The sequence below is a fragment of the Hibiscus syriacus genome, unplaced genomic scaffold (genome assembly GCF_006381635.1).
Source record: "Hibiscus syriacus cultivar Baekdansim isolate YM2019G1 unplaced genomic scaffold, ASM638163v2 tig00117032_pilon, whole genome shotgun sequence".
NCBI classification, from domain to species: domain Eukaryota; kingdom Viridiplantae; phylum Streptophyta; class Magnoliopsida; order Malvales; family Malvaceae; genus Hibiscus; species Hibiscus syriacus.
This window is the reverse complement of record NW_024063532.1, coordinates 1,961,332-1,988,481: the sequence shown is the minus strand read 5'-3', so window position 1 is coordinate 1,988,481 and position 27,150 is coordinate 1,961,332. Positions and strand designations below refer to the sequence as shown.

The 27,150-nt window shown below is 33.4% G+C and overlaps 2 protein-coding genes and 1 long non-coding RNA gene across 4 annotated transcripts in view; 1 reads left to right on the top strand and 2 right to left on the bottom strand.

Moving 5' to 3' along the window:
• Nucleotides 1-22,441, top strand: part of LOC120196268 — a 26,772-nt gene extending 4,331 nt beyond the window's left edge. Inside the window, exons 2-3 of the long non-coding RNA XR_005523150.1 lie at nt 6,976-6,984; nt 22,324-22,441. This is a non-coding gene — a long non-coding RNA (uncharacterized LOC120196268). The remainder of the gene's footprint in view (nt 1-6,975; nt 6,985-22,323) is intronic.
• LOC120196266 (protein SOMBRERO-like) lies at nt 4,874-6,057 on the bottom strand. The gene is made up of 3 exons (XM_039198107.1): nt 5,874-6,057; nt 5,507-5,778; nt 4,874-5,422 (listed from the first exon to the last, which is right to left on the bottom strand). The coding sequence occupies exons 1-3, from the start codon at nt 6,037-6,039 to the stop codon at nt 4,874-4,876; spliced, it is 987 nt and encodes a 328-aa protein (XP_039054038.1). The 5' UTR covers nt 6,040-6,057.
• Nucleotides 22,047-27,150, bottom strand: LOC120196267 (DCN1-like protein 2). 2 transcript variants are annotated; one of them, XM_039198108.1, is made up of 11 exons: nt 27,012-27,150; nt 26,579-26,640; nt 26,097-26,233; nt 25,709-25,767; nt 25,551-25,574; nt 24,819-24,901; nt 24,646-24,710; nt 24,367-24,416; nt 23,424-23,525; nt 22,771-22,830; nt 22,047-22,431 (listed from the first exon to the last, which is right to left on the bottom strand). In XM_039198108.1, exons 1-11 carry the CDS (start codon nt 27,012-27,014, stop codon nt 22,333-22,335), a joined length of 744 nt encoding a protein of 247 aa, XP_039054039.1. In that variant the 5' UTR covers nt 27,015-27,150; the 3' UTR covers nt 22,047-22,332. The 2 variants fall into 2 exon arrangements, with proteins under 2 accessions (XP_039054039.1, XP_039054040.1); XM_039198109.1 differs by lacking the exon at nt 22,771-22,830.

The following is a 27,150-nucleotide window of genomic DNA, read 5'->3' as shown; positions in this document are numbered from 1 at the left end:
CTTTGCATCACGTGATTGTACAAAATCTTCATCGATATATCCTCTTGAGGTGGGGGCACCGGTTGCTCTTCCATTTTGTTCTATTCCTCCTCGAATTCATCCTTGTTTGGTCTAAAAGGATGCCACTCACTGGACATGTCATTAAAATCCTAATTGGCCTTGTAGGTCGATTTGATATCGATGACACTAACGAGGGGAATAGGAGGGTCAAGGGCGATAGACACTCTAAGCTTATCCCTAAATATATAGCTAAAGATTCAAGTATAGGGAAGTGTCTTGGTGTAATTAGACCCTTTATGGACAACATCAACAAGTTCTAAAAATATGATCTTTGCAAAGATTGGACGTAAGTTGTTCTTAATGTTATAAAACCACCAATAGTCACGAGTGCACATATGGGTAACCTTACCACTCGAAGGACGAAAGAACCAAGTGATGAGGAGTAGCAAAAGATGATTCGAGAAATCAAGATGAGTATGGATATCATATGGAAACTCTCGAAATTAGTAGGGAAAACTTCTTTGAAAGGATCATAATCCCTATCAACAATATGTAAGTGGGAAACAATAGAGGATGAACTAAGAGTAAAGGTTTGACCCATAAGGTACGACTCAATTCCAATGATTCTATCCCCATTTCCTTGGGCATGGACAAGAATGGCGTTAGCAAAGAAAGCACAAACAAGGTTCAAATGAATCTTGGGAGGAATGCAAAACAAGTCCAACCAACCCCACAAGATGGAGGTTTCAAAGATAGGAAATTGATACACTTCGGACATGAGAAAATTAAGGTCTATGGTACTCTCAGAATGTATTTTTTAATTTTTTTTAAAGTTATTTAACAAGTAAAGCATCGTGATTCCTAAAACAAACGTTTTCAAAGCTATAGGAATTTGAAGATTGACCTTGAAGGATAGTCCTACTAGTCCTAGAACGCTTGGGATTTGTTCTAGGAGGCATTTTGAACAAAAAAATGAGGCTAAAGATAAGATAAAAGTCTTTTAGGAATTTTATCGAACATTTGGTGGACAATCCTAAAACAGGGGTTCTAGGCTAAAAATGGAGAATGAGCTGACCTCCTACAAGAAAAACACATTTAAATCAACCCAATAAACAAAAAAATATCAACAAATTCGTTTAAAGATACATGATTTTCAAAAATTTCAAAACCCCTTGTTAAAGAATTCTTGAAAACGTTTTGAGAAAAAACATGTTTTTAAGCAAAAGAAAATTTAAACATGTATATATAAATTCTAGAAGAAAATGCAACTTAAAAACATGATCAAAGATAGAATTTAGGCATATTTTCAGGGGGAAATAGAATGGGTTTATGCGAAAATTATCTTAATTTTTGATGAAAACAGATGATTTTTTATGAATCCTTAAAGTAAAACCACTAAGGATTATGAAAGAATGAGGAAATCAACACCAAGTTTTAGAGATTTTGGGATGATGTAGAAGAAATTAAAGAGGGTTCTTAGGTTAGGGTTTTAATATGAGGATAAAAAATGATTTTGGGGAAAACAACCCCTTTTAACGTGCGTAATGATCCTGGTCTCGATACCGAGACTTACAAACAAGTATAGATAATACAGGGAGGTATCGATACCGATTTTGGCTACTGGAATTTCAATCTCGATACCAATTTACTAATCTCGAGACTAAAAGCTTGGAAATGCCAAATTTGGCAATTTTGTCCCTCACTTTCATGAATCGCTTGAATTTCTTGAAGAGCTTGACCATCTCTTCATCTTCTTCATACACCTCTTCACTAGAATCATCTTTATCTTCTTTAGTGGAATTAAGAGCAATTCCAACATCCTTTTTCTTTTCTTTTTCTTTTATTCTTCCTTATTCCTTTGGAGTTTTACTTCATGAGTGAGTAATGAACCAATGAGCTCATCGAGGGTGTATAACTCCAAATCCTTGGCTTCTTCGAGGGCATTAGCTTTATCTTCTCAAGTTGTAGGCAATGAGGCAAGCATTTTTATCACCATCTCTTTATTGGGATAAATCTTCCCAAAGTTCTTCAAGTCATTTATGATCGTGGTGAACCGATCGTACATCATCTTAATGTCTTCATTGGGCTTCATCTTTAAGTTCTCATAGTTGAGAATAAGAATGTCAATCTTGGAGTTTTTGACTTGGCTTGTTCCTTCATGAGTGACTTCAAGCTTGTCCCAAATTTCTTTAATATTGGAGCATGAGGACACTCTGCTATACTCAACGGGGCCAAGTGCACAAAAGAGAATGTGCATGGCTCTGGCGTTAAGTTGAGCTAGCTTTCTATCTTCGTTGGTCCATTTCGAGTTATTTCTTGGAGAAGTAAGTGAACCATCAATGATGACATCCCAAACTGAGTAATTGGTAGCTTGAACGAACAACATCATCCTATTCTTCCAATATTAATAATTTGCACCATTGAATTTTGGGGGTCTTGTAATGGATTGAGAATCTTCAACATTATAGGAGTAGAAAGTTGAGGCCATCTTTATCGGTTGATTGAAGAAGTTGATAGAGCTCTTCAATGACCTTCTCAAGGTTGTTAAACCGTTGTTAGAGACCCGCTCTGGTTCCAATTGTTAGCTCTAATGAACAACTGAAAAATGCCAAGAGTTGGTGAATTGGGCTTTTAAATTTTTTTTTGGAATAAATCAAAAAATAAAAACTTTGCACAATGATTTAGAGTGGTTCGACTTATAAACCAAGTCTGCATCTACTACATTAGCTATCCATACTAAGCATTTCTCAAATCCACTATATTTGCAAATCTTTAAGGATAAGGTGTAACCTTACAAAGACACACAAGATTTATACCCCCAGAACCTTGTTTACACACTCTCCCAAAGAGAAATTACAAACTTAGCAAACAAAAGAAAACCTAACGAAGGCAAATGAGTTTGCAACTAATTAAGAAGACACCAAAATTACACTTGAGCAAGAATAAACAAGAAGCTCACAAATGCATTTACAACGAATTTGACAATTTAGCACTAAAAACTCTTTTGATGTTGAAATGATCTTGCAATATACTTTCTTGTTGTTCTCCATTTGAATCTTGGTCCCTTTTATGTCTTCTAACATCAATCTAACCGTTTGGAGCCATTGGGGATTGAATAGAGCTGTTGGATTCATTAATTTTGAGCATTTAATGCTCACCAGCATATTTGGTATCGAGACCAACAAGTTGGTATAGAGACAAAGCCCTTCCAACAGTCAAATTTATAGCCGTTAAGCCTTCAGTATCGATGTTGTTTGAATTAGTATCGATACCCACCCTTTGCTCTCGAGACTAAAAAGCATTCTAACATTTTTAGAATCAAGACTGAATAAATGGTCTCAAGACTGGCAGTTATTTTGGCAAAAATTAAGTGTTTTGAGCTTTAAAATTAATAAAGTGGATAAATTCAAAAACACTTGGGATAATTTTTCACACTTAAAAATACTTTAAAATTATTTATGACAAATTATATATAAATATTGTGAAGTTGTAAATTTTATCAATTTAAAATATTATAATAATCTTGATTTATCAAAATCAAAATTTAGTTCAACAAAATACTTGCTTTGTTTACTGTTTTATTGCTTAGATTTGTAAGAGCTTTCAAGAGTAGCCTTAATCTTTCTATGATGCTTAATCGTCGAGAGAGTTAAGCTTAGATCTACGTGAACAATGAGGTTGAGCCGAGAAGCAAAACTTTAACTCACCTTAGAGATAAGGAAAGAGTTTCAACGATTAAAAAAAGTAGAGCTTCATAGAGAGTAACTTGCTAGGGTTTACACAGAAATGTATTGCTTTAGCATTTCCACTATCATTTTCTTACTAGAGATAGCTTAGACACACTTTAGTAAACTCTATCGAGTAGCGTATTACTGGAATATGCTAATCATTTATTAAAGATAAGACATAGAAGTCTACAATAGACCCAGCCTTTTATCCTTCTTGAGAGTTTCACTTTCGTATCGTTGTCTTATTTCATAACCCAGTTCTCAACATAATTTTACAACATTTATTTACTTTACCTTTTTGTTACAGCATTTCACACTTCTTATTTTGTTACAACATTCATCTCACCTTGTTCATACCATTTATATACAATATTTGTTTATAGATTTAGTGTGCATATTCTGTACTTAATTTCCCTCCAATCCCTTTGGAGATGATCCCACTCATCACTTTATTACTTGAGCGATGTGTATACTTGCACAATTTGCGAATCACATTTACACAACGCATACAAGTTTTTGGAGACACTGCTAGAGATTGCAATTGATATTTGAAGTTTAGTTATTGCACTATTTTATTTCTTCTTTTTGTATATATTTACTTGTTATTTTTTATTACCTTTTTTTCAGGTGTTGTGTTATTCAATGACCCGAAGAAGACCCGAAGAACCATTATTACCTTCTACCTTCCGTTTTCTAGTAGGTAATTGACACTGGAATTAGACAAACAACAACAATGAGAGACCGGCTTGGAGTTCCTTATATCAATCTTTGGCTTGCAAGATATCGCCAAACATGGCCTTAATTTTGTTAATTTCCAATATGGGTTGGATTTTGGGTCGAGTGAAGTCACCCAAATAGGGTCAAGTTTTAGGTGGAATGTATATTTTTATTAGGTCGGGTTGAATTGACCGCAAACCGACTCATCCCGTCCTATGTCGATCCCTAATCTAACTGCTATCTATATGACCCTGAACAGAAAAAGGAATAGAGAACAAAGTTAGCAGCACAACTCAAACTCAGATCGATGACAAAAAAAAGATAGAACATGAATTAGTAGACGCGATTCGAAAGAGTGTCTTTGCCACAGCCACTGCATAGGATGATAAAAAAGCAACATTATATTTATATGTAAAACCAGAACATAGCTACTTGGGAAATTTTAGAGTGTCAGCAGCCTCACAGCCTGGGAATTGAAATGGGAATTTATGAGTTGAACTTCCCACATCAAGCTGCGTTTGAGAGATATATTTGTTTTGAGAGTGGTGATGATGATGATCCATGCTGAGAGGCTGCGTTGTTTGAAGCTTGTCCAAGAACGACCATTCACCATTGTACCTCATCTGATCTTGCTGCATAAGTCCACCGCCACTGCTTGTCGTTAGCCTCAATAAGTTTTGAGAGCATTCTATATCCATGGAGTTCAAAGATAGTGGTGATATAAAGGAAGGAGCAACGGCCGTTGATTCTGGATTAAATAACTGCGGCAGATGCATGGAGGCATCAAAGGAATACTGATCATGCAGAGTATGCAAATGATTGTTGTTATTATTATTATGCCTCGGCTCCATTTGAGACGAAGAAGCAACACTCTTCATGTGACAAAAGTTTTCTTCTTCAATACTGAAATCCGCCTGAAAATTACCTCTGACAAGATTCTTCTTCTTGAAAACCCTGCAAACAACCCACCCATCTTCCTGCTAGCAAGGCCATTATAAGCTATTGTCACTTATTGTTCTTGGATTACAATTAGAAACTGTGATCTAAGTCAAGGCCTTTACCTGAGCATCGGAATCCTCGTCGTCTAATCGATACTCATGCATGATCCAATCGGTTTTCTGGCCATGAGGGGCACGTCCTGTGTAGAAAACTAGGGTTTTCCTCATGCCGATTTTCTTGGAGTTGCTGAGGTGGATAACCTTGTCCCTCCCAGTTGCCTTCCAAAAACCAGCTGAGGTTGCCCTATTTGTTCGAGTTCCTGTTGGGTATTTCTTGTCCTTGTGACTGAAGAAATACCACTCGTTTTGAGGACCCGACCCAATTCTGCATTTCTCTGCAAGTAAAATTCATACCACAAAACATTCTCAATTTAATCATAGATTGGTTGGTCTAAAGCTTGGAGGTAATCAACGAATGAGATGAACTGACCTTTAAGATCCCAAGGCTCAAGTTTGTTGAGATCCACTTCCCTTATGACATCGAGGTCGATAGTTTCATACGACACCTTCTTCCTCAGGTAATAGTAGAGAAGCTCATCGTCTGTTGGGTGGAATCGAAAACCTGGCGGAACTGAAAGCTGCACATTTCCTGCCATCACTTTAATTTCCACGATTGCTCTGGAACACCAAAATACCTTCATTGTTAGTAACTATATATGTATATATAGATCATCATTACAAGGAATAAATAAGAACTACATATGTAAAAGGAAAGAGAAACTACCTCGGTTACATTTATATATAATACAAGAAACTACATACTCTATACGTATATATATTTTTCCTTTCATTTTATAAAGAAAGCTTCAGACGTTTGAACTTTGTGTTATTGTATAGTTTAGGGATTGATGAACAGATGGAGAAGCCATGCAGTTATAGAATCAAATTTGATGTGTTAGTGAAAGTTTGAACCCTAAACAACAAACAAACCCTAAATTCTAATGAGTAAATAAATTACAACCGCATGCATGCTGAAAGGTATATAATTAGTTAGTAACAAAGAGAAAAGTAAAGGAAATGGAAAGGCAAACCTTCTTTTTGGCGTTGAAGGATGTGAATGAGTATGATAACTGTACAAACGAAACAATACAAAGAGAAGAAGAAGTAAAGGCAAGCAACGATATGAGAGAGAGATTTCTTAGCTTAAAAGGCACGATGTTAGGGATTTTAAGAGAGAGAGATGAGAATGTAGATAAATATGAGACAACCGAGGATGGGCTGGCTTGGCTGGGTTAAAAAATAATACAGATAATAAAATATATTCTTTACTTATATATTTATACTAGTTAATTATTGGGTAAAGAACACATGGTGCTACTTTGTTAAGTCCTCCACTATTTAAAGTTATAAAATGGTCCGCTAACTATAGGACATTGCTTTGTTGAGTCCTCTTACTATTAAAAGTTATAAAAATGATCACCTGATTATTTATATATTCTAAACTCGACCTTTTCCATTAAAAACTTGGTTGTCATTTGAGCTGGACGTTAACACATTACAAGAAATTGCATTTTCAGTGACACTAAGAATAGTCAATAAAAGTATCAAATTTAGGCATTGAATATCATAGTGATAAAATTTTTTAGGCATAACTAATAATTCAGTCACTATTATATTAGTGATGACTATAATGAATTTTGTCACAATTACTTATGTTTTTTGTGAATACATTTTTTCGGCACATAAAGATTAATAACAATGACGGAAATTTAGGCAATAATATTATCATTATTAGTGACAAATATTTTATCATAACTACATAATTAAATTGATTAATTAAAAAATTCATTATGAATTCATTATAGTAGATATTACATTTTTAGTTGTATTCATCTTGTTTAGAAACTTGCATTGTAGTCATTGGCATCATTAATTTTAAGATGAACGAACCTGAAACCTTCATGTGAAGAGTGCAACGCTTATCTAGTAATCACTAAGAAAAAAATATTTGTTTTTGACAAGAATAACTTTTTTGTTTAAACTATTGTTGGAATTAATTTTATTTATTTTATGATATATATATATATATATATATATATATATATATATATATATATATATTAAATTTTCTATGATCTCTCATAAGGAATATGTTCATGGAAGAAAAATATAAAAATATAATTATTAAGATTTGAGCCCAAAATAATATCAAGTGTCCTTAAAATGTATTTAATAAAATAAAATAAAATAAGAATATTTGATAGTGTATTAACCTCTTGTGGTGGAAATCCTAAATTAAAAAAACAAAATACTAATAATTAACTAGTTTTTGCAGAATTCACATATATCTCAATAGAGATCATAAATTATAGGCTTAAACTAAAATAAGTACTTAAAATATATTATTTTTCTTTAGGTACCTAAATTATATTTTGGTCAAACTAGGTACTTAAACTATTATATGAAACCACGTTAAGTACATCAACAATTTTTTGGTCAAAAAAGTCCCTAAACTATACCCATTTTTTGCTTTAAGCCCCTAAAATATTTTTTGGTCAAAACTAGACCTAGTTCTGTCTGGTGTGTCAACATCTTAGTTGTCGAAAAATAATTTTCTAACTAAAAAAATATTAGGACTTAAAATAATTAAATATAATAGTTTAAATACCTAGTTTGACAAAAAAAATACTTTAAGTACCTAAAGCAAAAAAGGAGCATAGTTTATGTTGGGAACGAAGAGGCTCAATTGAACAACCAAAAAAATTGCAAGAGGGGTGAATTGGCAAAAACAGTTTAGAGAGTAAGGAGAGAGAAAATATAGAAACTTTTGCACAGCGATTTATAATGATTCAACTTCTCAAATAAGTATATATCCACTACCTTAGCTCCTCACTAAGGATTTTCTAACAAATTCACTAATTTGTCCTTTCTTTTTCAAGGATCAAGAGATAACCTTTACACTCCCTAGTTTTTCACTTGGCTAAATTAGAACCAATCCCCTTTTACAAAAAGTAAAAAGAAGTAAACAATAAAACCTCTCAAAGGTAGGGTGTTTGCAAATTTAGCTCACTAAACACTAATATTTACAAGAGAGATAAAAAATAACATTGGAAAACTTTTATCTTATGTTTGAATTTTTGGATATATGTTCTAACACTTTTTCAAGTGTCCTCAACTTGTATTTATATGTTGGAATGAAGTTGTGACCGTTTATAGCCGTTGGGGATGATTTGGAGTCATTTGTGCATATTTTCTCTACAAAATAAAACTGCCCAGTACAGAGGGTATCGGTACTCCTAAAGGGAGTATTGGTACTATCTTTGTTATTTTTAAATCAACTAGTCGTTACTAGTCGTTGGGGCCTGATGGTATCGATATTATGCCTATGGTATCGATACTACTATGTAAAATAATATCGATACCCTTTGGGTATCGGTACCATTTTTGTATTCTGGAATTTTGAGCAATGATGGTAGTATCGATACTACCTAGTGAGTATCAATACTTCCTTTACCTTTGGTATCGGTACCATATGAACAGTATCAATATTGTTCATGAGGTATCGATATTGTAAGAATAGTATTGGTACTGCTTGTCCAGAAAAATATTTTGTGCTCAATTCCAAGTTAAATGGACATTGAATTTTTTTTTGAAAACTTTGAATAAATTCAATTCAATTCCAAAAACATTTTACCTTAAATTGTTATATCAAAATATAGTTCAATAGTTTATGTCAACCCTAACTTAGGGGCTAATTTTTGAAATTTTAATTTTGGGGATTAATCTAAATTTTTAATTAAATTTGGATCAAATTAAAAAAAGTAGCAAAACATCAAGGACTTGTGGCATAATTTTGCCATTTTCTAAACATATTAAGTTTAAAACCCTCACCACGTGTCGTAAACTATTCATTTTTAGAAACCAATTCTCTCTAGCTTTCTCTCTTTCCTTTTTGGTCTTCTTCTCAAAGAAAATTTTAACCATTATTTCATCTTCGATCGTAGTTCTGTTTGCTTCACTGCCCATACCATTGCATTCCTGGAGTTGTCCCAAGTCCACCGATATCTTCTTTGTAGTAATCTTCATCGGGTGAAGGAAAACAAGTTTCTAACGTTGAAAAATCAAGCCTCCGTTATTCATAGTCGTGAACCAAGCCTGGTAAGTGACACAAAACCCTATTATAAGAATTTTATAATTTTTTTAAAAAAAAATTCAATGCGCTTCGCTACCGCACATGCCCCCACACATCGCCCCTGTGAGTGAGACTCCTCCAATGCCTGGAGAAGAGTTCGAGAACCGAGTCAACCCAACCCACCTGACCTAATCCAAACCAAACCGATCCAAATCCTAACTGACCCAACCCAATCGAATCAGGCCAAATAAGTCCAATTAAATTAAACCTAACTAGTCTATCTAAATCAGACCGAACTAGTCCAGCTGAGTCGTGCCGTTTCGAGTCGAGTTGAGCCAACCTGTTTTCCATTGACTCTGTTGACAACCATTTACTGTTGACCAGCATTGACTTCGACCATTGACCACATTGACTTTTTTTGAAAATCTCCCTATTGATGTTTTTCGATTTCTTGGGTCCAATTTTATTGTTCGTTTCGCCAAATTCTAACCCTAAATGCCTCGAAATAAGCCCATTAACCCAAAAATACTTAGTATTTTTTAATATGTCTACATGATTATATGGGTATTGAATATAGAATTGATTTGAGAATTTATTTTTATGAAGGTACTTATGTTCCGCCGCCCCCATCGAGGGTTTACTAGATCCTGTGAATCGCGTCTAGTAGATTTGCACAATCCATGTACTTCGAGAATTACTCGTAGGTTTTTCGTAAATTGTTTAAATAAAGTTTATTAATTATTATATTAGGTTAGTGGTAGAGTTTCTCTTGTTTGTAGGATCTAGCATTGTCGTTTATTGTGATAGGTAAACCCGACAGTAGGCTACCCTATCAGATTTCTTAAACTGATATTGGTGTGTTCCTTATAGTATTAAATTTCTATTTTAATTTATTTATCTGAATCGTTCTAAACTTCTAATGATATTGAACATTTTAGTGACATGTCCTCTAATTTATTGTATACCGATTACTAGATTCTAATTTACCGTATATTTTTGGCATGATCTCTGGTTACCTTATTTTTCTGAATTTGATTTTAAACCATGGATTGTTTTCATGTTTTGATATTAAACTATTGTTTTGAATGAAATACATGCATATTTACCATCTTTTGGGGTATTTTTGGAGGAAGTATTTCAGGCTTAGTTTATGACTTGTATGACCTTACTGTAAGCCCCTCTAATTTGTGCAAAGGGTGAGTCCTGACCGCAAGTCTTTATGCTTTAAGTATAAATTCCTTAACGGGTGTACATGTGGGTGTAAGGTTTAGGGGAACCTACACATTCTGGTGTTTAGATGGAGGTAGTGTTCATGTTTTAAAAACATGTTTTTCAAATTAATTTTTACCAAATTATTTTATCTGTATTTTTTTATTTACACCGCAAGGAGCACACTGAGCTTTTTAACTTACTATTTAAATTTTTTAACTTTTTAGATATTACCAGCAATAGACTAGTAGACTTGGCATTAGGAGGATCGATTGATTTCCTTTCTACCCATTGTATATTTCTATATGGCCTTTTTGTTACATTTTGGTGACAAGGGTTTCTGCTACTGTCTTTATATATTTATATGATCGACATTATGTTCTGAACATATGTTATATTGATTTTTTTATACTTATATATATATATATCGTATAAACCTTACTGTTGGATATTTCCATATTTTTATTGTTAAATGTATCTTATTCACTTAACTAAATTTCAACTACATTTTAATTATGACAAGTATTTCTAAATACAATATGTGACTGTCTAGATTCATGCATACGTCTGGGTCAGGTCTAGGGGGTTACACTTGGTGGTATTAGAGCTTTTGGTTATAAACATCCAGACTATGGATGAGTCCTAAATATCATATTTTTGAAAGATATTTTCTAATATTTACAAACATTGTGTCACTTTATTTTACGAGTTTTAAATAAATTCAAGATTTTTTATGTCGGACTAACTTATGTTTAAATCACGGTCAGATAAGCGTTACTCGAGGTTGTAGGTAAAGTCATAGTCTTGGGTAAACAACTCGACCTTCTATTTATACACACTATTTGATCCTAGCTCAAGATCCTCATGTTTCGTTTGTTAATCCGTCTATTTCTTGTGATGATCTGGTTACGCCTACGAGAAACCCTTTCATCGTTGAGGATGAGGACACTAAGATGGATGAGAATGCCTAAAACTTTAGGTAGTATGTCAGTTGTTGATATATCAAAGTCTTTGGTGGCTACTAGATTAGTCCCATTTGAGGGCATCACTGGGGACTTTCGATTGATGTTGAGTATTGGTTGGAGTATACTAAGCAGATTATGGATGAGATAAAACTGAGGCCTGAAAAGAAGTTAAAGGGGGTACTAGCCATGCTGAAGAAGGAAGGTTATAGGTGGTGGTGATTGATTTCCAGGAGTATTCCAGATAATCAGTTGACTTGGGACCTTTTCAAAGAATGTTTTAGAGTCAATATGTTGGAGAGATATACATGCAGGAGCTACGTCATAAGTTTCAAAATTTAGAGTAGGTGATATGATTGTTACTAATTATGAGATTGAGTTCATCATATTGAGTTGATATATTACTGGGCTTGTAGATATGAGATGGATAGATGCCTAAAATTTGAGAAAAGGCTCTGATATGAGATCAGGAGTTAGGTTGCTACCCATCGAGAGAGAAATTTTGATACTTTAATTGAGATAGCCAAGACTGTTAAAGAGATTGAGTGAGTAGGTATAGAGCGTATGACAGATAGAGACCGAGATCGATTTAGGAGGCCTTCTGGTTCTGTTCAATCTTCTACACGTCCTAGCAAGAGAGGTATAGGCTAGTCTTCTTAGAGAGGTTGTACAATTATTAGGTCTGTAGTGTCAGCTACTTTAACTATTTCAGCTTTTAGTCATGGTGGTTATTTTAGGTTATCGACATTGCCTACTTGTGAGCACTGTAGGAAACATTACTTCAGTGTGTGTATAAGAAGTTGGGTACTTGTTTTAGATGTGGGTCTGACGACCATTTCTTGAGAGAGTGTCAAGAGACACCTTTTACCTTTCAGACGATAGTTCAAACACTCACTCATACTCAAAGTATAGTTCAAACTCCAACTGGGGGTCGTAGTCAGAAGAGAACATTCAGGTCTGCTAGTAGAGGCTGACCTACTCAGAGTAAGGGTTTAACTCAAGTTAAGATCAAACAGTCAGGACCATGATGAGCCTGATGTGGTTGTAGGTACTTTTACTATTTATTAAGTTCCATATTTTACTTTATTTGATAATGGTTATACCCATTATTATATATCGCATTTTGTATCTAGGGGTTTTAATAACCCTATTGAGAATATCATGATTGTTGTGACAGTTTAGATTCTCATAGGTCAGTCCATAGATTTAGATCAAATTTATAGAGGGTGTCCTATAGAGATTCATAGGGAGATCTTCTTGGCCGATATAATAGATTTGCCTTTAGATGAGTTTGACTTGATTCTTGGCATGGAGCATCAAGTTAATCTTGATTGTAAGACCAAGAGAGTTGTTCTGAAGACTCCTAATAACAGAAAAATAGTTATGATCGGGGTACGTTTGTAGGTTCCTGATGGTGTGTCTATTTTAATAGCTAAAAAGATGAACATTAAGGGTTATAAGGTATTTCTTGCTTATATTCTAGATACTAGATATTCCAGATTTGATATAGAATGAATTCAGGCTATTAAGGAATTTCTTAATGCCTTCATCAAAGAATTTTCTAGATTACCATCATATAGAAAAGTTGAGTTTGAGATTGAATTCAATTCTTATTCTACACTAGTTTCGATGGCTCCTTACCGCATAACCCCTAATGAGCTTAAAGAACTAAAAGTTTAACTCCAGGAGTTGTTGGATATGGGATTCATTCAACCTAGTGTTTCACCATGGGGTTCTCTAGTTCTTTTTGTCAAGAAGAATGATAAGACATTGAGACTTTATATTAATTATCGAAAGTTGAACAAACTCACAGTCAAAAACAAATATCCTTTGCCTAAAATCGATTATTTGTTTGACTAGTTTTGAGTTACTACTGTCTTTTCTAATATAAACTTGAGGTATGGTTGCTACCAACTCAAGGTGAAAGATTTTGACATCCCAAAAATTATTTTCTATACTCGATATGGGCATTATGATTTTTTAGTGATGTCATTTGAGTTAACTAATACCCCAGTTGCCTTTATGGATCTAATGAATCGGGTGTTTTGACCCTATATGGATCATTTTATGGTTGTATTCATTGATGATATATTGGTGTATTCATGGGTTGAAGCAAAACACGATGAGTATTTGAGAATCATTTTGTAGATTTTGAAGGATCATAAATTGTATGCGAAGTTAAGCAAGTGTGAGTTCTGGCTCAGCGAGGTAACTTTTATTGAGCATATTGTATCATTTGAGGGTATTCGGGTGGATCCGAGTAAGTTGGATGTTATTCTAAATTAGAAGCAACCCAAGAACATTTCAAAAATTCGTAGTTTCTTAGGTTTAGTTAGTTATTATTGTTGTTCCAATGAGGGTTTCTTCATCATTATAGCTCCTCTGACGAAGATATTAAGGAAGGATGTTACGTTTGTCTGGTCTAAGGATAAGTAATCTAGTTTTGAGAAACTAAAGACTATTCTGACTAAATACCCAATGTTGATTCAGCCTGAGTCTAAGAAGGATATTTATTTATACAGTTATGCTTCTCACTTTGGACTGAGATGTGTTCATATACAGGATGGAGGTTGTAGTTTATACGTCCTATTAGTTAAAGACATATGAGTACAATTATCCCACCCTCGATTTGGAGTTAGATGCAGTGGTTTTTTCCTTGAAGATCCGGAGGTACACTATCTCTATGGAGAGAAGTGTTATATCTATACCGACCATAAGAGTTTGAAGTATCTGCTTACTCAAAAAGAGCTAAATCTGAGACAACGTCGCTGGTTAGAGCTTTTGAAGAACTATGATTGTGAGTTAGAGTATCATCCGAGTAAGGTCAATGTGGTGGTCGATGCCTTGAACCATAAAGTAGTATCTTATCTGAGAGCATTATTTGCTAACTTGAGTTTTTATGATGATGTCAGTCTATTTGCATAGTTACAGGTTAAATCAACCTTAGCCGAGGAGATAAAGGCTAAGCATATCCAAAATAGCTCATTTCTTTCCATTATTGAATAGGTTGAGCAATGATCAAGCTCATATTATACTTTTGATCAGGATGGTATCCTATGCTTTCAAGGCTGTTATTGTGTTCATAATGAAGATGAATTGAGGAGAACTATTCTTCAAGAGGCCCATAATAGCCCTTATGTTATGCATCCTGGTAGAGACAAAATGTACAAGAATCTTAAAGAGTGTTATTATTGGATTGGTATGAAGAAGGATATTTCTGGTTACGTGGTGAGGTGTCTGACTTGTCAGAAGGTTAAGGTAGAACATCAGAATTTTTTGAGTCTGTTACAACCTATTAAGATTATCGAGTGGAAATAGGAGCGAACTACGATGGACTTTGTTACTGATCTATCTCTGACTCATTCAAAAAATGATTTTTGTCGATTGACTCACCAAGTCAACTCACTTTATTCTGGTGTGAGCTAATTATTCTCTATACAAGCTGGCTAGGTTGTATATCTCAGAGATCATTAGACTTCATGATGTTCTGTTGTCTATCATTTCTTAATGAGATTTGAGATTTACTTCTAGATTATTGAAGACTCTACACGAGGCCCTGCGTACTCATATGAATTTCAGTATAGTTTTCCATTCATAGACTTATGGCCAGTCTGAGATGGTGATATAGGTTCTAGAGGATATGTTTAGAGGTTTTGTGATCAACTTATATGGTAGTTTGGAGGACTTCTTACCTTTGGATGAGTTTGCTTATAATTAAAGCTATCGGGCTAGTATCTGCATATCACCGCATGAGGCATTTTATTAAAGGAAGTGTTGCACTCCTATCTGTTAGACTGAGTTATATGATAGGAAGACTTTGGGTCCTGAGTTGGTTCAAGAGACTTAAGATACAATCAAGCTGATCCATGATCACCTGAGAGAGGCGTTTGATAGACAGAAATCATATGTTAACCAGAAGAGGAAGAACATTGAGTTTGAAGTCGAGGATCAGGTTATTCTGAATGTATCTCTATGGAAGAAGATGTTGAGATTTGGACGCAATGGAAGGTTGAGTCCGAGATTTATTGGGTTATATCGTATTATGAAAAGAGTCAGGCATGTTTCTTATCAGCTTGAGTTTCCTTTTCAGCTTAGTCGTATTCATGACGTTTTCCTTATATCTATGCTAAGGCGATACTATCTAGATTTAAGTCGCGTTATTCAAATTGAGGATGTAAGTTTGAGGTTTGATTTGTCTTATAATGAGAAGCTTGTTCAGATTTTGGATCAAGACGAGAGAGTTCTTCAGAACAGACATATTTTGATTGTTAAGGTTAAGTGGATTAATCATAATGCCACAGAAGCTACCTGAGAGACAACAGAGTCGATGGAGGCTCAATTCCCACATCTGTTCAGATTAGGTAAATTTCAAGGATGAAATTTCTTTTAAGGGGTCGAGAGTTGTCACCTCAATTTAGGGGTTAAATTTTTCCTAATTTTAATTTTAGATATTATTTTGGATTTTTAATTAAATTTGAATCAAATTCAAAAAGTAGTAAAAACTTGAGGACCTATGAAATAATTTTGCCATTTTTAAATATGTTAAGTTTAAAACCCATCCCTAGATGTTGAAAACTTTCCATTTTTAGAAACCCATTATCTCTTTCTTTCTCTCTCCTTCTTTTTTGGTCTTTTTCTCAAAAAAACTATCATCGTTATTTCACTGACTGTAGCTCTGTTTGCTATATCATCCATACCACTGCATTCCCAGAGTTGTCCTGAGTTCACCGCTGTCAGATTTGTAGTCATCATCGACGACATGTGAGAGGGTGAAGGAAAACAAGTTTCTGACATAGCAAATTCAATCTCTCTATCATTCACCGTCGTGAATCAAGCTTGGTAAGTGACTCAAAACCTCGTTTTAAGAATTTTAGATTTTTTTTCAATTTTTTTTGATGCTCTTCGTCGCCGCACACATTGCCACTATGCGTTGGGCTCCTCCACTCCTAGAGGAGAGTTCCAGAATCGGGTCAACTTGACCCGTTTGACCTAACCCGTATGACCCAACCTGTCTGACCCAACCCGCCTGACTCATTCCAAACGCATTTAACCCAAACCAAACCGGCTTAAATCCAAAATGGCCCAACTGGTGCTGAACTAGTCCAATCAAGCTATACCACACCGAGCTGAACCAAATCGTTTGTTCGTTGGCCCTGTTGACTGCCATTGATTGATGTTGAATTTGAATGTTGATTGGCATTATTATTTTTTTTGAAAACCTTCTAATTGTTGTTTTTCAACGTCCTGAGTCTGATTTTGTTGTTTGTTTCACCAAATTCTAATTTGAAAACCCCAAAATAAGCCCGTTAACCCAAAAATACTTAGTATTTTTAACATTTCTACATGATTTTTTGGGTATTAAATAATGAATTGATTTGAGAATATATTTTTATGAAAGTACTCGTGTTTCCTCGACTAAGGGTCAACTAGATCTGATGATTTTAGTCCAACAGATCCGTAAAATCCACGTACTTCGAGAATTACTCGTAGGTTTATATAAATTGTTTAAATAAAGTTTATTAACTATTCTATTAGGTTAGTGATATAGTTTCTCCCATTTGTAGGATCTAGCATTGTCGTTGATCGTGATAGGCAGACCCGTAGTAGGCTACCCAATTAGACTTCTCATACTGATATTGGTGTGTTTATGATGGTGTTAAATTTTTGTTTTAATTTATTTATCTTAATCGTTCTGAACTTATGATGATATTGAACATTTTATTGACATGATCTCTGATTTATTGTATATCGATTATTGGATTCTGATTACCATAAATTTCTGGCATGATCTTTGGTTACCGTATTTTTCTGAATATGATTTTAAAACATGGATTGTTTTCACGTTTTGATATTAAACTATTGTTTTGACTGAAATACATGCATATTTACTGTCATTAGGGGTATTCATGGAGGAAGTACTTCAGGCTTAATCTATGACTTGTAAAACCTTACCGTAGGTCCTTCTGCTTTGTGCATAAAGTAAGTTCTTATTGTAAGTTCTTATGCTATAAGTCCTTACCATGCTTTGTGCACATGGTAAGTCCTTACCACATGTCCTTCTGCTTTGTGCAAATTGAGCTTTTTAGCTCACTCTTTAAATTATTTAACCTTTCAGATATTACCAGATAGTAGAGTAACAGACTTAGCATCAAGAGGATCAATTGTTCTTCTTTCTACCTGCTATATATTTATATATGCCCTTTTTGTTATATTTTGATGACATGGGTTTTTGCTATTGTCTTTATATATTTGTATGATCTGTATTTTTTCTAAACATGTGTTATACAGATTTTCGATGTTTGTATATGTGTGTGTGTGTGTGTTTACCGTATGAACCTTTTTGTTAGATATTTTCTGTTATATGTATTTTATTCACTAAAGTAGATTTCAAATACATTTTAAATATGAAAAGGATTTTTGAATACGATATGTGACCGCCTAGATTCGGTCGTAACGTCTGGGTCGGGTCTAAGGGGTTACAGTTTATGTACTTATTTTTACTTTAAGCCTAAACTATAAATAAAAACTTATCACTTTTTTAAGAAAAAATAATCATATTTGAATATTAAATGACATTGTCAAAACTTATAAGTAACCAAATAGAAATAGGACACAATTATTTATTTTAATAGTTAAAAAAAAAACATTTGTTGTCACAAATCACTAACTAAGACTAGTGACAAAAATGTATTTGTCACAATTATATGTTGTCACTATTACAATTTTCTCGTGAAAAATAAGTTGGCGTTAATTCAAGCCTTTTATTAGTGACTAATTGATAATGACAACTTACTTTGGTCACAATAAAACACTATTAGTGACAAGTTACTTGTGATGTGCTTTAAATTTGTCACAATTATTACCTGATGAGTGACCAAATAAAATTAAGTCACAATTACTCATTTCAGACGTTACAAAATTAATCACAAATAATCTACTTACTGTGAAGACTTTCTTCAATGTCACAATCAAATAGTCACTAAAGATCTTACTTCTTGTAGTGAAATGTTACCAGAGATGTGATAAAATTTGATCTCATAACTGTTTAACTTGTATTTTATGGATCCATTCTCCGTTTATATCGTCGTAGTGCTTGAAACATTTTGTCGTCTAGCCAATGCTTTAAAGCAACGACGGTGCTAGTACACATCATTAAAATATTATTTTATCATATTTCAATCATCAGGTTAATGTCCAATGAAGAAGACCATCAATATTTTTAACAGAAAATGACGAGTTTGGAATATATGAATAGTCGTGTGACCATTTTGTAACTTTTAAAAGTTAAGAGACTAAACAAAGTAGTGCCCTATAATCATGAGACTATTTGTGTAGTTTACCCATGATTAATTTAGAATGGATTAGCAGATATAATATATATTAAATGGGGGTTCCTCTATGAAATAGAGGGTTGGGCATATGTCCGTTGAACGGGAGACCTTATTCCTGGATATCGCCTCATAAAATGAGTAAAATCTGCACAGCTGTCAATTAAGTATTCATTAGTTAATAATTCATTTTTTTGGTGATCAAGTATTAATTAATTATTTAGTGGATATACATGTACGTTTCACCTATACCCCATCTTAGCAAAGTTAAGCAGAGGAATGAAATAAGTCTTTTCTGCAGTTTGACTGCCCCTTTCATTCAAACCAACTCTATACTTAATTATATTCCCAAAAAAAAACTCTATACTTAATTAAAATTCTTTATTTTTCTTTGAATAAAAAGTTCCTTATTATTATTATTATGTTTATCTATATCTTTGAATAATAAATATTGATTTTAGCTAAGATATAGATAATTGTACTTAATTAAAATTCTTTATTTTTCTTTGAATAAAAAGTTCCTTATTATTATTATTATGTTTATCTATATCTTTGAATAATAAATATTGATTTTAGCTAAGATATAGATAATTGTATTTAAATATAATAAAAAAGGCATTCACTTGTGTACTTATATAACCTATTTGTATATTGAATATATACAGGGAATTAGTACGTAGAGAGTTCTTGAATGATTATATAATGTCACATGGCATGAAATTCAGTGCAAGGCGTAGAATAAGCCTTTTGGGTATTGGGATGCAAGAATCACTAGGGATTAACTTTAACTGCCATTCATCCATCATAATTACTCTGTCTCACCTGTGACAATCAGTTGTAGGTATAGATTTTGAGTTTAATCCTTAATTAATCTCACTTCAATCCCAAGTTGAAAATTGTTTATGATGATTCTTTTTCTTTAGACAAAGACTTAATTTTGGAATTTCTTTTACACGGTGAGAAATGTTTATGATAAATTACGGGAAATTATACTTATGAATACTTAATTATTGTTCATTTTCACTTTGATCATCGATCTTTTATACATTTTAATAATATAGCGTTGCATTGTTGAGTTTCCTGACTATTAAAAGATACGAAATGATCACTCAACTATTCATAAATTCTAGGCTCGTCCTTTCTCATTAGAAAATTGATAGTCATCTGAGTTAGACGTTAACTTGTTGACTGAGATATGATAAAATCCAGTCCCATAACCGTTTGAGTTGTATTTTTTAGATTAACTATTCGTTTACATTATATCTTCGAGCTAATACTTGAAATATTACGTCGTTGAGACAGTGCTTGAAAGCAACAACGACGCTAGTAGGCATCATTAAAATATGATGTTATCATATCTCGATCATTAGGTTAACGACGTTCATCAATTTTTTAACGGAAAATGACGAGTTTGGAACATATGAATAGTCAGATGATCATTTTATAACTTTTAATAGACGAATGACACAACAAAACAACGTCGTATAGTCGAAAGACCATTTTCTAACTTTGAATAGTCAAAAAACTTAACAAAGTAACGTAATTTTTATACTTTACCCTTAATGTAACAAAATTAATATTGTGGATAATTATTTCAGTTAATAAAGTTGAACATTTTAATTAACAGATAAAATATTGAATTCAAAGAATTCATTAGGTGACTTCATCCGTAAAGGGTGGTGTTATTCTCCTTAGAAATTTTGATTCGAGTAGTTATATCTATATGGTGTACGATTTATTAATGAGTAAAAAAATTCTAAACAAATATTACCTTGTAATAACCCAAGTTATTAAAAAAATATCAGATCCAAATAGATGCAACCGACATAGGTTTAAATCAAAGTGTTAGAAGAAGGTAAATTTGAGTAGTGAGGAAATGCAGCTCACATTGATGGGTTGAGTATAAAAAAGAAAAGTGATTCTCACGCTACCACTAAATGCTGAAGGTAAAAAATAAATAAAAATGGGGGGGAAATAAGAGTGAATGGTCAAACACGGTAGCTGAAAATCCTACTTTAATCTCCCTCTCTTCTTCAGGCCTTATCATTTGCTATCCAAAACATGGTACCCGCGAGTTGCGTTGCCTTCACGGACATGACTGCTGCTTATTAATGCAAAAGATGCCTTTGCCTGTATGATGAGGAGGGAATCCTAGGCTTACGCGTACATATTCATTTTGCGTTTAGATTTAGCAATCAGTGCCAATGCCATTGTTTTCCATAAATGAAAACAAAAGGGGGCAATCTTCTTTTGAATAATCATGCTTGTGTACATCCACAAACTGCTTTCTTCACCAATGCCGAGAAGCATGGAAGGATCTATTCCACACATCTTCTCATTCCAATTTATAATATTTTTCATACCATTTGGCAGGCGGCTCTAAAATCCAACTAGTCCAGTTATAACTAGTAAAATATGAATGGCTTGGTTTTGTGGCCACTTAATCATTATGAACGGAACTCCATTGATGTGATGTAGATAGGAAATCAAGGTACCCTTCTAGTCTAAAAAATACACACCATGAGATTTTAATTACCTATAGACGGAAAAATACTCTTTTATTATTGAAGTTGAGTAACAATAAAGTATAATTATTTCCTTTTTTTTAATAATTTGTGATGATTACAAAATAATATATATTTATGATTTTTCTATCATTGACGATGCACACATACTCTACAGAAACAATTATTCAAATCCATAAACTTAAAGGGAGGGAAATAATACTCATTTTAAACACCAAAACTATTCAAAGAATTCCACAATAGTTCTTTCTTGAAAAAAAATTGAAAGTCACATTTGTTACCCTATTGACAATATACACCCTACAACAACTGCTCGAACCTAATACTAAAGAAAATAATCTTTTTTTACCACATGCCACTTGATGAATTCTTTTTTTTATTATTTTTATGTAAAACGTCAGTAGTAGTTTTTACTTATTGAATTATATTAAGCATTTTTCTTAAACAATTTAACACGATGCATGGTTTTAAAATCAATCTGCAGTACCAAAATTCAAATACCAAATATTAAATTAAAATTCATAATTAAGATTAAAGTCCAAATAACAAATGCAATCCAAAGTCCAACACATTTTCTTATCCCCAATGAACCTAAAAAATAAAAGAAAATAAAAATGGAAGCACAGTCGAGTAATTTAAAAGAAAATGCTTAACTTTAACCACACCAGGTACTTTGCATCTTATTTTCAGAAAAATCAAATACTTACTTCCATGTTGGCATCGCGACATAAACAACACTAACGATATGGATCTTGAAAATTCCACGCCCATGTCCACCAACCAGCAGTCCTTTTTAAAAGATGCCATTCTCCTTCAAGTACTCCACAAATTCATCTATAAGATAGGGCCACGCACCTTCCGCGTCGTAGTTCGACAGTGCAGGGTCTATCGTCTGCACGACAAACACAAATATAAAGATCATAATGTTTTTCATTAACATAACATGATAGATATTACAGAATTAACATGTCATCAGTGCCTCAGCAATAACGTTTTAATGGATTCTCGCTGCCTGACCAGTTATCATTTAGTATCCGCAGATCGTTTAGATCTTGTATGATACTTACACCCACATCTGAACAACATAGCCATGTATAACACTAACACTCGAGTTGCAGCAAGTCAGGTAGCATTAAGTCATTAATCAAATGAACAGATGATAGAAAACAGTTGATTTAAACTCTATGCATGCAGAAATATCCAAGACACTGAATTGAAGCCTTTAACTTACTCTAGCAAACTCCAAAAGTTGAGACCACGTGTCCCTAGAGATCGCTTTATTATGTCGAGCCTGGTTCAAGCGGCATCAAAGATAAATACAGTTAAAGAGCAACTAGTCAGGGTGGATGAAATACAAGCAAGCTCTTATAATTTCATATCTGACAAGACTTTACAAAGGATAGTACATTCAAATTTATGGAAATCAGGCAAAAATTGTACCTTTCATGAGTGATTGAAAGAAAGAAAGAAAAAGAAAAAAAAAGAAATTCCATTAAAATTTGCAGCCATAATTTCATGCTAAAGAAATTCCTGCTAAGACAGCTATCAGAAGATTTACTCAACTTTAGGGCTTTGCTTGGTATGAGGATGGAAATGAGGAAGGACGGAAATTTGTTAATCAAATGGTTAAGATTCAAAACCATTTGATTAACAAATTTTCCATCCTTCATACCAAGAAAAGACTAAGAACATTCAACCATCGATAGCAGAGTAAGCATTATCACCTTTTTGCCACAGTTTCTTATCACAGTGTTGATAAACTAATTTAAATTTATATGATGAAAATTATACCATTGAATTATTAATGCAAGTAATCTAGCAGGTCAATTAAAAATGATCACTCCAGAATTCCTAAGAGTACTAAGAAGGAAAGCTTTAAGGTACCTGTAAAAACTGGCACCAATGGTCAACCAATGGCCACTGCTTCTCAGCAAACAGCAATTGCCACATACCAATTGCAGTATCCAATGCCAAAGATTTCTGACTCTGAGACAGAAAATATATTATTAAGTACCTGCATAAGGCCATTATCTAGGGGAATGTATTTTATTCACGAGATTAACGTTCTAGTGGATATTCTGAGGGATAAATCACATTTTAAAGAAAACCTACTAATAAGAGAAATTATTTCATGGACCCAGCTCACAACGTCATCCATGGTCCCAATGAATGACAGCCACAAATTTTAAAATAACTTCCAAATAACCACCCACTTTTTATTTACATGTAGGAAAGAGGTGAAGATTCACCTTTGAAAAAAATGATGTGGACAAATGTTATTAGTTGGGACCATGGATGACATGGTGAGCCGGGACCATCTAATAATTTATGTACTACTAAATATATTGCAAGACATGTAATCTAAAGGCTGAAACTTTATTTTTGTAACATAAACATTCTCCAATTGATATAACACAGATAATCATCCGAAGCAAGCAACTGCCAACAAGGAGAAAGAAACATGTAGAAACTAAGTGTTTGTGACGGAGATCAAGTTGATTCTATGTGATAATTTTCTTCTTGAAAAAATAGAGTTACAATTATCCTTTAAATAGACTAGATGCATAGAGTTACAATACAAGTAAAAATTACTCTAGATAAAATTTTATCCTATTAAGTGATAAGAGTTATAGAATATCTAAACTACTTAGAGATAAGAGTCATATGATATCTAAACTACTTAGTTATTAACAGTAAATCTAACTCTATTTACCATCTATAATCTACAAAACACCATGCCACAACTATTCACTCAATTAGCAGCAAATTATTCTTCTGCATAGAGAAAACTTCTATCATGGACAGTTGACATGAAAGGATAGACTACCTTTTCTTTTGCCCAGCCAAATGCAAAGTTATATATCTCGCGAAACTTTTCTGCAGTCACAATAAGCAAAGACGAAAACAAGCTTGCATCACACAAATATGTTTGCTTATGAATCACAGCATATGAATATACCTAACTAATTTGGAGGAGGAAAAATTCTAATTCTCTAACTATATCTAAATAGAAGACATTTCTTCTGCCAACGCAACATGCACGAGTCGTTAAAATAATTTCTTGTAGGATGCTGAAAATTATACTCTATGGAGCACTTGAACATACGTTCATCTCTCAGCTCAGAGCGCATAAATGGTATCCTCTCACGAAACTTCTCCAGAGAATCTACCCTGCCATGAAAAGTTGTAAATTTCTGTCAGAATCACATTACAGCAAGTCATTATTGAATCTAATTTCATTTCATGTTGGGAAATTATTAGAAAGACATAAATGCCCACCCTAGTGCCTGCAACCCAATGAAAAACTCCTCTTTGGAATATTCACACATGGTAGAAGCCTTCATGTGCCATGAAACGACTAACTGCAATGTACCAACAATATTAGCACACGTGTCCACAAAATATTGGAACCAGACAGGAACAACTTCTAAATATCAATTAACATCTTGTGAAACCTCCTAGAAGATTTAACCGTCTATGATAATGTCAACACTTCCTCCAATAGTTTAACAAAACATTTAACCTGAAGTACCACCATTGTCATTTTCCCAAGTCATCAATCATCGTAACCGAAGCTAGAGCTCTGAGAAAACATACTAAGCAGCATTGATTAATGAAAGTTTCAGAACTATTCTAGTCAACTCATTAGCTTTTGCTAAAAGCAAAAATATTCCTTCCACAACCCACTAAATTGCAAATTGTTTTAAGTCCAACCAGTTACTTCAAAAATAATTTAGAAAAGCCGCATCACCATTTGTGAAGACTATTATTTAGTGGGATGTAAAATTTGAAACTAAAAGTATTCACAATGAGAAAAAGGAAAGACCATGATCAACACACATGCAGTGCAAGGAAAGGATGATAAAAGCAATCGACAACATCAGCAGGATTCTGAAACTTTTAGTTAGCACTTTAGACTTGAGGAAACGTAAGCCAAAGAGGAGAATATAAATAGTAAAAAGAATCTATGATTCTTATCACAAGAGATTGTACTTCAGGCAGCGGACATACCATAACAATATCTTGGGGATCCACCTGTCAAAAGAAGGTTACTATGTGTTATATTTTGAAATGCCGATGAATTTATGTATAAATGAAATGATAAAAAATTGAAATAAAGGGGTAAACAAGATGTCAGACAACAGATCTCGAAGGATAAAAAAAGCTACCTGGAGGTCATTGCATAGAAGAGTAATACCATCAACTAGTATCATATCTGTGTAAGGATCTGCATAAAATATTGGAGTAAGTATTTTATTTTATTTTATTTATTTACCCTTCTTTCTTTTTTTTCCTTTGAAAGGAATCGTACAAGCTACTAAATACAGCCAACGTATCAATCAATGGAAAGTAAGCAGCAGAAATGAAATTCAGGATTCCATTGAATTGAAAATAAGAGCATATCGATATCTCAAAAGAACAGAAAGAAAATCAGCAATATTCTCTGTTATGTTCTATCAACAATACTATACTCAAGCAAAACCACAAATTATTAAGGTAAACTAAAAAATAGGAAGAGAAACAAAAAATGAAAGGAGTAAGGACAGAAAATCTTGCCTTTATATCTATTATAAAGCTCTTCCAAACGTGTAATGTCAGTATAACTTTTAATATGAGGCTGGCTATAGAAAAAATCGAAAGCTCCTTCAAGATGCCAATCACTCGCCTTCAAAGCTTGGAGAGCAAGTTTTTCACTACAATTAAATAACCAAATAAATAAATACATGAACTAAAGAATGGAAAAGAGGGAAGCAAGTCACAGATACAATTTCAATCTTGTTATAGATAACAAAAACCATAATTTTAATGATAACAGGGAAAAATGGCATTGGTAAACATGGGAAGAGTACGAACAGATTTTCACTGAGGAACCTGATTCAATCATCTGTATCTTTTACACATCCATTTCTCATTCTTTTCCATCTTTGCACAGAAATTGTTTTTTCCCGTCCATTTTTAAAACTACCTCTATATCAACAGTTATTTTGAAAGTAAATCCTAGGTACACCCAAATATTAACAATAAAAAAATGAGGTTACCTCGCTCCAGTTATTGTCATGAATTGCTGGACTTTGTCCCGATGACCTCTGCCCAGTTTATGCTGTTCCGAACAACAAAATCATATTACGCGATATAAGCTAGGAATTTGGTAACATGCTTCTGGTTATACAATTAACAACACATTTTCATTTTGAAATAAATTTTGCCTGTAAGAATAACATCTTACAAGAGCTAACCCATACATTTTTTTTTTTGAATTCAGCAGAAAGCAAATCTTTAGTTTCAGTTAGATTCCCTAATGATCGTTTTCTAGAACTTAATTCCTTCGATTTTTCTATGGCGAATATTAAGAAAGTAGAAAGAAAACAAAATTCAAAATAACAAAAGGCAACTTCTATATGGGAAGCAGCAACCGAAGATAAACAAACAGTTTTTCTTTTAAGGAAAAAAGAGAAAGGGAAACGAACTAACCATATCGGGGTTTACTGTAGAAAATTAAAGAACCCTAAAATCGACAGCAAATTGGGAGTGTATGTTCGCAGATGTTGCAGTACGCTCAGTGAGAAGAAAGAAATCGCAGGATTTCCCCTTCAATTTCTTCCTTCTTTTT

Coding starts and splice junctions, on each gene's coding strand:
- LOC120196266 (XM_039198107.1), bottom strand. CDS start 6,039: ATGGCAGGAAATGTGCAGCTTTCAGTTCCGCCAGGTTTTCGATTCCAC. Junction 5,779..5,873: donor TGAGCCTTGGGATCTTAAAG/GTCAGTTCATCT, acceptor TTTTACTTGCAG/AGAAATGCAGAATTGGGTCG. Junction 5,423..5,506: donor ACGAGGATTCCGATGCTCAG/GTAAAGGCCTTG, acceptor CCTTGCTAGCAG/GAAGATGGGTGGGTTGTTTG.
- LOC120196267 (XM_039198108.1), bottom strand. Junction 25,575..25,708: donor TTCTATGCAATGACCTCCAG/GTAGCTTTTTTT, acceptor TTCTTTTGACAG/GTGGATCCCCAAGATATTGT. Junction 22,831..23,423: donor ATTGGTGCCAGTTTTTACAG/GTACCTTAAAGC, acceptor CGCTTGAACCAG/GCTCGACATAATAAAGCGAT.